We start from the raw sequence: 12,153 nt of genomic DNA, 5'->3' as shown, positions 1-12,153 counted from the left end.
AAGCGTGAGAATTTGGCGCTTGCGAATCGTCTCATTAAGGATTCGGACGGACCCTTATTTATGCCGCCGCATTTAACTATCCTTTGCTGGCGACCTGTGGTTACCAACTATATTGCTATTTCGAAAGTCGGGCACGATTGTCTTCGAAATCCCCGATCTAATATATACGAAGCCAACAGTTCAAATGGCATCAAAGCTGTCCAACGCATTTTATCCGAAGAACGCTGATAAGCTGACCCAAAGATAGTGGCAGCAAACTTACAAGTCATATTCGAAGTCTCAGTTAAATTCTCTCAATAATAATAGCTTGGGGACGCTATGTTGAATGCGGTCTCACCGACGGCAGGGTTGAAGCTGGTTGTTTTAGTGCTGAGGCGTGGCAGAGAGTTGTACAACATCAGTTGACATGTGTTCGCTCTCTTGCGGCTTTACTCGGGTCTTGAGAATGAAATACGATGGCTCTCATCACTCAAAACGAGCAGTACACTTGCGGCGTATCGGAATATTTAAGATTAGTCCAAAATGTGTATTCCTGTGGCGTTGCTCGCCCTGATATTCTTAAGCCGTGACGCGAGAAGCCTTTCCTATAAAAAGAGCGGTGAGAAACCTGGTGATTTCCCGATTGAGATGAGGTTGTATTAATCCAATCATATCTGTTCAATTGCCAAGGACCCCTACTGGGCAGCTGGGCAGGCAAGTTGGATAACTGTCGTGTATATTTTGCCGGTACACAGCACCAATCATGTTCGACAGAGTCGACGAATACAAGTCCAGATTCTCACCGAAAACCAATGTCGTATCGCTGGTTGGTTTATACAGTTATCAACCCAGCAGACACGTTCCTATCCATAACGTATACACTGTACTATTGAGTATCCTCATGCTAGTAATATACTACATTTCCCACTTCCCGTTTCTCATTTGCTAAGCTATGCTAGGCAGTCGAGAACATTTGACGATCTAGCTTTTGTTAGCTTTTAGACAACTCTAGTCTATGGGAGGATCATGCACCTACCCGTATACATCGACGGTAGAGGTTATCATGCTGCATCTGGAACCTTGCACTTGCGTCAATGCTTTGTTGTATTGGTCATGTTCCTACAAGTAACTTTATGGCTTGGCGGCGTAGCATCTTGTATCGAGCCGAGCGAGCCATAGCTATTACAGTACATGCATACATGAAGTGTGTAGAGGAAGTGACTCATAGCATGTATGCTACGTGATGACTTCGTGATATCGTGATAGCACGATCTACGTCTGTCAGATATAGTGGAGGTTCCATTCTTTCTGATAGTCGTTATCTGCTCTGGGGAAAAAGTGAGGGGTCTCGCATGTGTAGGGAAAAAAAAGAAAAAGCTCACAAGGTCATGACCAAGTCCTTCTACGGCGTAAAGCCTTCGATTGAAACGTACCACCGTGAATGATTACAGTATAGGAATTCTAAGCGACTAGTCAGATATATGTGTGCGCCGATAGAGCTTGGTCTATGTAGTTGGATGATGTGTGTCGTTGGCACCGTCTTAGACTGGAGATGTTCACGATGCGGGAGGTCTAGAATACACAGGGACTAGAATCTATCTGGAACCAATCAACTTGCATGTACCGGATCAACATGAGATTTTTTGCCCCCTTCTTCGCCTTGATTCGAAAGGATCGACGTTCTCACTAAAATATTTCCTCTACCCGAGGCATCGTATAGCTCCGAGACTGCCCGTTTTCGCGACACCTGGGAATGGCAGTTGATAATGGTAAGCTTATCGCTCATATATCTAAGTACTTGAGATGGTTTCTTATAGGAGTATGATATAGGTATCAATGAAACATCAAGTAGTGCCTCAAATTACAAACTTCTCGCCACATACACTAGGACCATCTGAGTACTCCCATCCTTTTAGATGCACCAATCACTACTCATATACGTCGGCTCAAAAGGCTATCTAGGCTACTGGGTATTAGTATAAAAAACGTGGTGCGCCGCAAACCAAGTGGTAACTCGGCGATAAGATCTCAGTTCCTGGGTAAGGGCCACTGACGCTGAAGACATTAGGTTGGGATCTATCCAGCCTCAAGAGCCCAGCGGTTTTAAAATTTATGCTCGATGGCGTAATGTTATCTTGATTTGGAAATGTCGCATCGAGAGTATACGTCCGGAGTCGAGAGACTACATACTTACCTTACCTACATATGTATGTATTAAACGGTAGGAAGAGATGGAGAGAATAACAAGGTACACGATGATTCCTCCCACCGTGGCCGGCTGGCTGGCGAAAACAATGTAATAGTTCGAACTACACAGGTAGATTAGTCCTATGGGAAGCCGATGCTGGCTTCTTAAACTTATGCAATGCACCCTGCGTCCTGCATATGGTGATGGGATCAGTCCAATGACATGTTATTTTTTCGGTCCTTCAGATTTCGGAATAGCAGCCATGGTGCGTTGGCGCGTTGGCATCCCCGTTTCTGCCTGCACCTCTCTACCTCTCTGCTTCTTTGCCGTCTGCCTGCTAGCAAATAGCATTTCGCGAAGACGCACAAAATGGGCGCCCGTCGTCATCATCATATTCACACTACTCGCTGTCTCAGAAATGTCCGGCCATTTCTGTCCATTGCTTATTTCCAAGCTAGCGTTGAAGCGATGTACGAACAAATAAGTTAGGTAGTATGTAAGAGTAAAGAGAACTGGGGATAGTTCAGCAAGGAGACAATTCGCTAGTTGAGAAAAGGAAGAAAAAAAGCCGACCCTCTAACCCGTCTACAATTTTTTTCTTCAAACTTTTCGGCGGCCCTATTGGTACCCAAAAGCGCGAGATATACAATCGGGCATTAAACTCGACACCCGATTAGACGGATTAACAGCACCGCATCTTACCTCTACCAGTAGAACTGCCTGTTCTAGTTGTCCCTTTAGCCTCCAAGACGCCCTAAGACGGACGTTATCTTTATTCTAATTCCTTTCCACGGGCTTTCCATTCCAATTACCCTCCACTTCCATCCCTAACGTCGCCACTGGTCCAGTTGCGACGTCGATCTGGAGACAGCCACAACCAACGGAAAAGCCATTGCGTGATAATATGATCTACGCTCCTAGGATCCATTGGGCAGATTGGCGACATTGACTACTAGCACCAATCGATCCTACAAGTCTCCCTATAAGGGAAAATTATAGGCCGGCAACTACATTCGGTACAGACTGTAAGCGTTTGCAAGAAAGCGAAACGACTGGAGAAATCCCAAAGACCTGGACTAGCAGACAGGGGCGGCCTTGCCTCCACAAGACTTTACCATAAAGTCTTTATTATAAGAGAGAACGAACGGTGGCCATTGGTTCGACGAGGCGGCACGGCAATAGGCCACTATCGTTCAGGAACATCGAACATCCTGATCAAGAGATCCCATTTTTGTGGGCATCTCTGCCGCCTTGCGGGACTTTTGACCCACCGTTGGGTACCGCTGCCGTTATTTTTTTTTGCTGGGAACGTTGAAAAACTTCAAGGATTTTAAACTCCGTACCCGGCTGGAAGTCTTCCTTCTGACGAAAAGCCCTAGGGGTGTGGCTTCGCGTAATAAGCCGCCAAGGCTAATTTTACCCTTCTATTTTTCTATAAGCACTCAACGAGAAGAAAAATAAGAGTGTGTGGGAAAGGGAAAAGGAAAAAAAAAAAAGAGGAATACAAAAAAAGGTATTCCCCAGTTTTTGGCTATCGATATTACCGTATCGATAAAAACGTCGCTGCCAAGACCCCAGGACCCCTCGTTGCTCGAGGGGACATCGGTCTTCCCTGTTCGATCCTACGGTGTTCGGTGCCACCTTAAAAACCACAAGCCTGACCAAAGAGAGTTACCACAACTTACATATTGGACATACAGGTTGACATACGACATATACCGGTACTCCAATACTTTTCTTTCCTCATCTCCCGTTCCTCCGTCGTCGTCATCCGTCTTTTTCTCATTAGCTGTTACTATAGCTACCACAACTACTTTTACGACAAGCAAGTACAAGTAGGGAAGGAAAAAAAAACTATTTGTACATTTGTCATTTGTCGGCATAAGTGGTGTGGCTTTGCTCTCTCTCTTACTCCGTGTCTCTCCACATTACATTACATTACATACATACATATATATCTGCAGATATCCACCTGCCGACCTCCAGCGTACATAGCTGTACGACAGTATAATACGTGTACGTGTTGTATTGTATGTATAAGACAGTACCTAACCACACAACTCAAACTCACAGCCAATAGCTTGAGTGAGTGCAAAAAGAGAGACAGGGCAGTCGCTGGTTGCATGTGTACCTACTTGCATAACGAGGTACTTTGCTCAAAAAGAAGGCACCCCTTAAGTACCTGCGAGTTTCTCCTCATCAACCCGGCAACACCCTTCCACTTTTCCGTTTTCCGTTTTCCTCATGCAGCATCCCCGATTCTTCTTCATCTCCCAATAAAAATAATAAGGGAAGAGAAAAAATAAGGAAGGGAAAACCAAAAAGGAATAAATAGAAGAAGAGAAAAACAAGAAACAGTCAACACGTCTCCTTACCTCCTGCGGGATATTGTGGTTCTTAACCCTGCATCACTCAGTCGAAGACCACATTTCTTTTTCCCAAACCGATCAATTTTTATCTCCTTCAATCACATTACATGATCGACTCCATCCCGACTTTCTGACGCTACAAGTCTCGCCCGCAACGTCTGTTCGCAGGTCCCCACTTGATCCTGACCCCATTCATCTAGCCTGCCTCCCATATCTTACATACATACCTACATACCACTTTTCCCTTCCAATTCTTCCAAGTCACTCGTCCACCATTATCAGCACTGTACGGCTAGTGCATAGGACAACTGCCACGCATTCGGAAACCCACTTCGTTGGGTAGCAGGACAGCTCCGCCATTCCTGATTCAGTGACTGGATTCACTTATCAGGCACGCAAGCCCTCGGCATGGCGAAGAAGTCAACTCCTTCTGTTGCATACTTTGAAGAGGCGGACGACGACGGACATCTCATACCCGGCGCTGAACCTAAATACGCCCGCTCCACTCCGAGCAGTCCTTCTAAAGAAAAACCTAACACCGGTAGATCACGCAAAGATTCGACGAGGAGAGAAAGATCACCTCCCCCTTCATTCTCAGATTCTGACACTACCGAACCTCCTCTCGTCTCCAAGAGAGACTCCAGATCCAGCAAGATGAAGGGAGATAAGAAACGAGATCCCCTTGTCAAGCAGCAGCGTCCTGCTCCCCGCTCGCACAAGACCGCTCCGTCGGCCCCATCACGAATTTCTGATGAGTCGTCTTATTACGGAATTCATCCTCAGCAGACCGTTGCCGCCTCCAGACCACGGGCTCGTACCAGACCTGAGTCTTACTACGGCCAACGCCCACCCCTGTCAACATCAGCATACGCTCATCAACCGCCGCCGCCGCTTTCTGCGCATATGGGGCCTCCACCACCATTCCCGCCTCCTCCATGGATGGCTGGACCGCCGCCTCCAATGGGGCATGCACTAGTCCATCAACCCATCCCTTCTCCCACATACTCGGAATTAAACCTTCCCAATAGAGATTTGGCATCACGATTTCGTCGTCCTCAATCAGCTATGGGATTTCAACCCCCGCCTCCACCACCCGAGTACGAGCCATCGAAAGAGAAGGCCCTCACAAGAAGGACATCTGTATCAAGGAAGGTTAGCAAGAACCACGACGAGAGAGACCGGATGCCACCACCTCCACGTCCGGCTTCTACACAACCGCCCCGAGAACGATTGGTATTCCGCCCGCCACCACCCTCCCACACAGCTTCAAGGAGGAAGTCTGTCGGGTTTGAAGATGACGAACTCGTCGACGCCGATCCTTCTATGTATAAAGCCGTGGCACGGCGTGAAGTAGAATACGGTTCCGGTGCTCTCCCTTCCTTTTCTCGACAGAGACACCAGAGCTTCGATGCAGAGTCGGTCTTTGACGTTGATCCCTCCTACGACATGGAGCAAGCACCGCGTGGCCGACGAAACTCATTCTACAACTTTGAGGACAAGGTACGTGACGCTTCTCGATATCAAGAAGACGTCAGCGGAGGAGGTGGACCGCCATTGACAGCCGAGGCCTTGCGTCGTGTGAAGAACGATGGGAGCAGCCGCTCAACTCGAAGCAGTGCAAGCCGTGACGAGAGCGACTATAAGCAATCTGCGACAACACGAACGACGAGATCGAGCAGTGCAGATGATGACATCACGATCAAACTCCCTATGGGTGCCGTTATTGAAGTCGGAAATACTAAGATCCATTGCAAGGACGGTGGTGATATCAATATTGGCCGTGGTAATGGAACCTCCCGCGCGGGAGGTAGCGACCCCCCAGCTTCTACTTACGGCGATGACCGGAAGAGTCGGGCGGATCGATCAGTGGCGCGAACTCGGGCCAGTTCGCAAGCCGGATCATACTCCCGTACACGCCACGCTCCGCCGCCTGTCTATGCCCCCCCGTCTTCTTATGCTCCACCGTCTTCCTACTACGACGACTACTACAATTCTCAGTACCCAGCTCCCTACCTGGCTTACCACGATGATGATGATGATAGCGAGTATTCTTCTTAATGCCAAGTCGCTAAATTGAAGGAATCTATGAATTTTTACGCTTTGTTTTTGATTTACTGGGCAGCGGTTTACCTTTTTTTTTTGCCATTTACATTTGGTCATTTGAATACATTATGCAACCTTTCGACTTTTTATTCTGTTATATCCTATCATATACCTTTGGTCTGAATACTTGTTACCTTAAAAGGGGTTCAGAAAACTATGGATACCCGAAAATGGATCATAAAAGGCCCGCGGAATGGAAGCACAAGCATATGTTCCCTTGCCAGATTCCCAGTGGTCGGTGGATTTTTAACAGTGTACACGAATCTACGAGTGGATGAGGTGGAATGATAGTCGGGCCATGGACTAGGGATTTATTTGGATAGTGGGAGGATGTGTAGGTGGCTGCGAGGTACATCGAGCGAGCTTTGACTTGCGTCCTAACCTCACATCCACCTTGATCCTTTCAAGCCAATCGGGGAATAGGGGGACGATGTTCTATTTTTGTCTTTTTATTTTCTTCGCAGGAACTGGCCGTGCCATGCTGTTGTGCGATACCTTTTGCGCTTTCGAAGCCAAGCCATTCGCATTCACATGGAGTAAGAGTTGGACTGATAGATTTAATCCGTTGGGCAAAATGAAGTTCGCACTTCTGCTGTCAGCGGGACGTTTATGATTTTAGCGCGCCGAGGGAGGAATTTTGTTGTTGTCTTCCTTCGGTACGGAGTTGTTTTCAATTGGATGGACGGGTCGACTCGAGAGGGCCAGGAGTTAGTTTGTACCCTGTGTGGCCTGGCCTGCTATCACTGGGATTTGGTGCGAGGAGCACAAGGACGGTCGATCCGCCTGGGCCCTCGTGGTAGCTCGCATGGTTCGGGGTGTGACTGGTGGACGGCCGACACGCGGAGGGATTCGTCACGATCGCACGACCTGGGATGGCCTTTGGGACTTGGTCGGAATGTCCGTTAATTATTGATCTATGTATAGATACGTATGTACGTGGATGATTTCGAGGTAGCTTACGCGGGTCATGTTGGATATTCCCTTTTCTTTTTGCTTAATGAAGGAATTATGTCTTGAAGATTTCGTCACTTGTGCACCTTGGTCTACAGTGTAATCCATGTAATCCATGTACTCGAGTGCAGATATGCCCCATCCCGCCGTGCGTAAGGGACTGACGACACCATTGTCGCACAAGGGAGTCGTCCGTACTCCGTAAGCCCATCGTCTCGAAGGTGCCGCGGAACGCAGGTTGGCAGGGTTTCCCCGTTTCCCCACGCAGATTGTGCCACGTCTTTTTGCATCTACATATGTAATGTATGTATAATGTATGTATATATATGTACTCTAGTGCAGAATCTAACAGGTACCTAGCCAGTCAGCCAGTCAGCCAGTCCGGGCGATATTAACTTGAGGTATTATTGTTGTCCGACAATGATACATAAAATGACGCCATATCAAATGCGGCAGCTAGTCGCGCGCGCGAGTAGGTATTATTATGATGGTAGCTGAATGACGACTGGCTATCGGTCCAGAGGGATTGTGGGATCGGGGTTGGCTTGTTTCATATCCTTTTCTCGGGTTGGAGATGCTAACTTAGCTATGTCGATCTCGAGCTCGGGTTTGTGTGTTGTTCACGATAATACTATGCATGAAGTCCTTAAGTATAATAGAGTATAATAGAGTCTTTGGGTTATATGCATTCTTACCGAAGGACCTATGAGGATGACTGGGGTAATTTGGCGTTTATGGGGGAGTCTTACAGGATTCAAGCTCGAGATGGGGAGTTGGGTATAGTATTAGGATATTAAGGTATCTACCCCTTACTCTAAACGGAATTCTCGATAGCACCGTAATAGAACTCCGTATGATCTACAAAGACCTGAAATAGCGACCGAAAAAGGAAACACACCTAAGGGCGATTGATAATTATAGCAAGAACCAGACCTAGCTGGCCGCCGGTTCCGAGCTCCTGGGACAATGTCCAGGCTAGTGGTATCACGACGATGATGCTATGATGTTCACCAAGTCGATAGACTCAGGCGAATCTGAAACGTGACGTCTCTCCCTTTTCCATCACCGTACGGAGCTTATTCTACATTCTACATTCTACATTCTACATGTACTACCTACAACATGAGCATACTGCCTAATATGTAGCGAGAGGGACGGCGGGCCGCAATAAGCTTATTCGCTATTCGCTGTTCGCTGATGCCTTCGAGCGGCTAGCGATACCGATTGGGTTTTGGCAAGAGCGTACGGAGAGATTCGGGGTTCTAATATTCGCATGAACTAGACCCTTTAATCTATTCTAGCCGTACGGTTGGTAGCTGACTCGGGCGCTAACAGGTGTACCTTTTGACGAAGCAGTCGGCAGAAGCTTCACCAATCGACGTGTGGAATTGTTCCGTGTACATAGTTCTTGTAATGTAGTTGCAATGGGGATAGGATACCTAATAATACCGGTACCCAACAGAAAGGCACGCACGAATAAGCATTAAGCGAACTTCAGCTCCGTTACGATCGGCTTCGGAAGCTTAACCCCACTATCCTCTTCAGGATAAATTATAGGTACATGGATACTTCCTTAATCTAATGCTCCCGTCTTATCGATAGTAACCGATAAGTGTGCTGGCAATAGACCCACTTGTTGCTAGGCCAATTCCAAGTTGTTGACTTTTGACATCATTCTACCCAACCTCTCCCAGCCACACATTTCCGAAACCACCTTGTCAGCCATAGAAACCACCGGACAACCGCCTCGTCGTAACGGTGCAACGCTTACCTTTTCTTTCTTTCCTTACTCACCCAAATCAACCGCTCACAACGTAACGTCAACAAGGTGCATGAGCGAGCACCTGTCAACAATACTTCCAGCAATTCTCACCTCGTGCATTCCAGATTGCAACGAGGGTGGGTTCGATCAAGACACCTTTCCAACATCAGCTTGGCTGGTTCTTCCAGTAGAATACCAGCCGAGTCATTAGTTTCACCAAACTCTACTCCTCATTCCAACCAGAAATAATAACGTCGTTTATTCGGCACTTGACACGCCACGAAGATGGCACCTCTACCAAGTCTAGCGGCACACGCCCGTAGCTTGCTATCCGCAGCTCGGGACACAGCGAACGACCTCGCCGCCCGCTCGACGACCAACATCCCTAGCTCCCCGGCCGACGCTCTCCAACAACTCGGGCCCCTAGCCGCCCGATCAATTCTACTAGCACGAGACGATGACAACGGCGAACAGAAGGTCGACCCGCACAAGGGTGCCGTGCGGCCGCAGGACATTAATAATACGTTCGTGTTCGTGTTATTCGGTCTCATCGGCGCTGCCTTCGTGTGCACCGGTATTTGGTTTTTCTTCTGGGCTAAGAACGGCGGCTTCTACTTCAAGGAAGATGACTGGGATGACTACAAGTCCACTGTTCTCCGCCGCAAGGGCCCTAACGGCACTATCTTATCTAACGCTACCGCCACCACCCAACTCGGCGGCGGTTCCGTCTACAAAGACGTCGACGATGGCCGCACCGAGTACACAGGCGGTCTAACGCAGATCACAGGCGACACAGGAAGCACACTCACCGGAATCACAGCAGGCGCCTCCGATCTCTCCGCACGCGAACGCCGCCGCCAGAAACGCGAACGCAAAGACCGCGAGCGCGAGAAGAAAAAGGACCGCCGCAACCGCGAAAAAGCCGGCCGTCGCGTCGGCGAAGATGGCGTCCTAGTCGACGAACAAGCCGAGGCCGATGCAAAGGACCAACTACGCGCGTACCGCAACGAGAAGGCCGCCCGCGTTGGCGGCATCAACAAGGAAAGCGAGGGCAGCACCTGGGATGGCTCGACAAACCCCGAGAGCTCGACGGCGGGTAGTGACCTCCACAGCAATCGGCATAGCAGGCATAGCAAGCACAGCGGCGCCAGCGAGACCACAGCCGAAGGCGGACGGCATAAGAGCGGCGGCGGTATTCGTAAAGTCTACAGCACGGCGGACCGTAATGCAGATCGGGAGAAACGCGCTGAGGCCCGACGCTTGCGCGAGGAGAGCCGTGCTAGCGGTAGTGGTGGCGCTAGCGGCAGCGGCGTGAAGCGCGATTATAGTTTCCAGCGCGCTCGAGCGGGCCCGCAGAGCGCGGTTTCGTCGGGGGTGCGGGCGAGCACGATCGAGGAGGAGCCGAGGGAAATGGCCGAGAGCAGTGTAGGCGGTAGGTTCCTGCCGCCGCCGAGCGGATGGGTTCCCAGCGAGGTTAGCGCCGAGAGCGCCGACACGGGAACTAAGTCGTACCATCATATTATCCCCGGCTTGTCGCCTAGCACGGTAAGCGGCACGGATGTCAGGGATTATGCGGAGGATAAGGATAAAGATAGGAAGAAGAAGCGTGGATCGAGGGGGCAGCGGAGAGAGTAGGGGGTGAATGGGTATGTGGGTGAGGAGGGGGGGATGGTTGATAGGGGTAATGATAGGGATAGGGATAGGGAAATGAGGAATGGGGGATGAGTTAAGGTACATGATTGTTAATTTCATCTGGTTTGCAACTGGTGGTGCAAGTATGAAGGCTGGTGGTAATGGAAGGATATCGTTGCCGTCTAACATGCTTCTGGTTCTTCGTCATGTAAAGAACCAGGCCGGGGGGATAGATCCATATCGACTACACTGGTTTGTTTTCTTTCCTCTTTACTTTGGCGATCACGGGTTTACGGTTACGAATAGTTGTTGTTGTTACTTCCACTTTCAAGAGTATAAGTCGCGAATGGAGTGGAAGGGGTGGCCGGATGGATGAAATACGAACTATATGGTACGATACCGACGAAGTATGCCAGAGCAATCCACTCCCTTGTGACTTTCAAGTAAATGGCACTAATGGCGTTTCTTGCTTTGAGGGTGTGTGCTTGGAGGTTTAGGCTGTTTCGGCGGCATCCATGTAATTAGATAGCATAAGGTCAAGCACGACCGTTAAATATACAGAACGTGAATGAAGACGATGACCGAATGGATTCGCATGTGCTTTGGTTTTTACTCGCTTGACATACCTAGCCATGCCTTATACAGAGCATAGGCCAAGATAGACTACGTCAAAGTACGAACCTTATTCCTTACTTCCTCATATACATGGTTTGTAATGACGGAATGAAATATAGACGACGGATATTCTAGCCAGATTTTAGGTCTATATTCATATATACGACAGAAAACCTGCACAGATGGATACCTAGAGTAGATAGGTAGATAAGTACGGTATGAAAGTAACATGGTAAAACGAAAGCCGGAAACTATATTTTTATCGAGTAGATGATGGATTATTAGTGGTAGAGTAGGATGGATAACCATAACCCCTAATCCAAGCAAGCCAAAAATGAGTCAACGATAGATGCAGAAAGCTAAGAAGTAAAGAAAAAGGAGAAGATATCGGGTTCGCAAGTTAGTATCCTGCCCCCTTCTGTCTTTTGGTTATTCGTAAGACATGTAGTCGTAATGTCATGATAGTTCCTTAGATTCATGCGTCATTCTGTCCCCAGTTTTTGAAAACCCCGGTATGCCATGTTGTATGCTGTCTTAGTGGACGGTGCTGCATA

At 48.6% G+C, this 12,153-nt stretch overlaps 2 protein-coding genes across 2 annotated transcripts; both read left to right on the top strand.

Moving 5' to 3' along the window:
* The first annotated feature begins 4,497 nt into the window (after window positions 1–4,497).
* F4817DRAFT_59293 (uncharacterized protein) lies at window positions 4,498–6,704 on the top strand. Its single transcript, XM_049307673.1, has one exon. It carries the CDS (start codon window positions 4,945–4,947, stop codon window positions 6,592–6,594), a length of 1,650 nt encoding a protein of 549 aa, XP_049160329.1. The 5' UTR covers window positions 4,498–4,944; the 3' UTR covers window positions 6,595–6,704.
* A 2,422-nt stretch (window positions 6,705–9,126) lies between these two features.
* On the top strand, window positions 9,127–10,999 carry F4817DRAFT_333376 (uncharacterized protein). Its single transcript, XM_049302758.1, has one exon. It carries the CDS (start codon window positions 9,638–9,640, stop codon window positions 10,985–10,987), a length of 1,350 nt encoding a protein of 449 aa, XP_049160328.1. The 5' UTR covers window positions 9,127–9,637; the 3' UTR covers window positions 10,988–10,999.
* Window positions 11,000–12,153: the final 1,154 nt, after the last annotated feature.

The sequence above is a fragment of the Daldinia loculata genome (assembly GCF_022478755.1).
Source record: "Daldinia loculata strain CBS 113971 unplaced genomic scaffold F4817scaffold_16, whole genome shotgun sequence".
NCBI lineage: Eukaryota > Fungi > Ascomycota > Sordariomycetes > Xylariales > Hypoxylaceae > Daldinia > Daldinia loculata.
This window is presented reverse-complemented; position numbering and strand designations above follow the sequence as displayed.

What these genes read in the sequence shown, in the direction of transcription:
- F4817DRAFT_333376 (XM_049302758.1), top strand. Translation starts at nt 9,638, where the DNA reads ATGGCACCTCTACCAAGTCTAGCGGCACACGCCCGTAGCTTGCTATCC.
- F4817DRAFT_59293 (XM_049307673.1), top strand. Translation starts at nt 4,945, where the DNA reads ATGGCGAAGAAGTCAACTCCTTCTGTTGCATACTTTGAAGAGGCGGAC.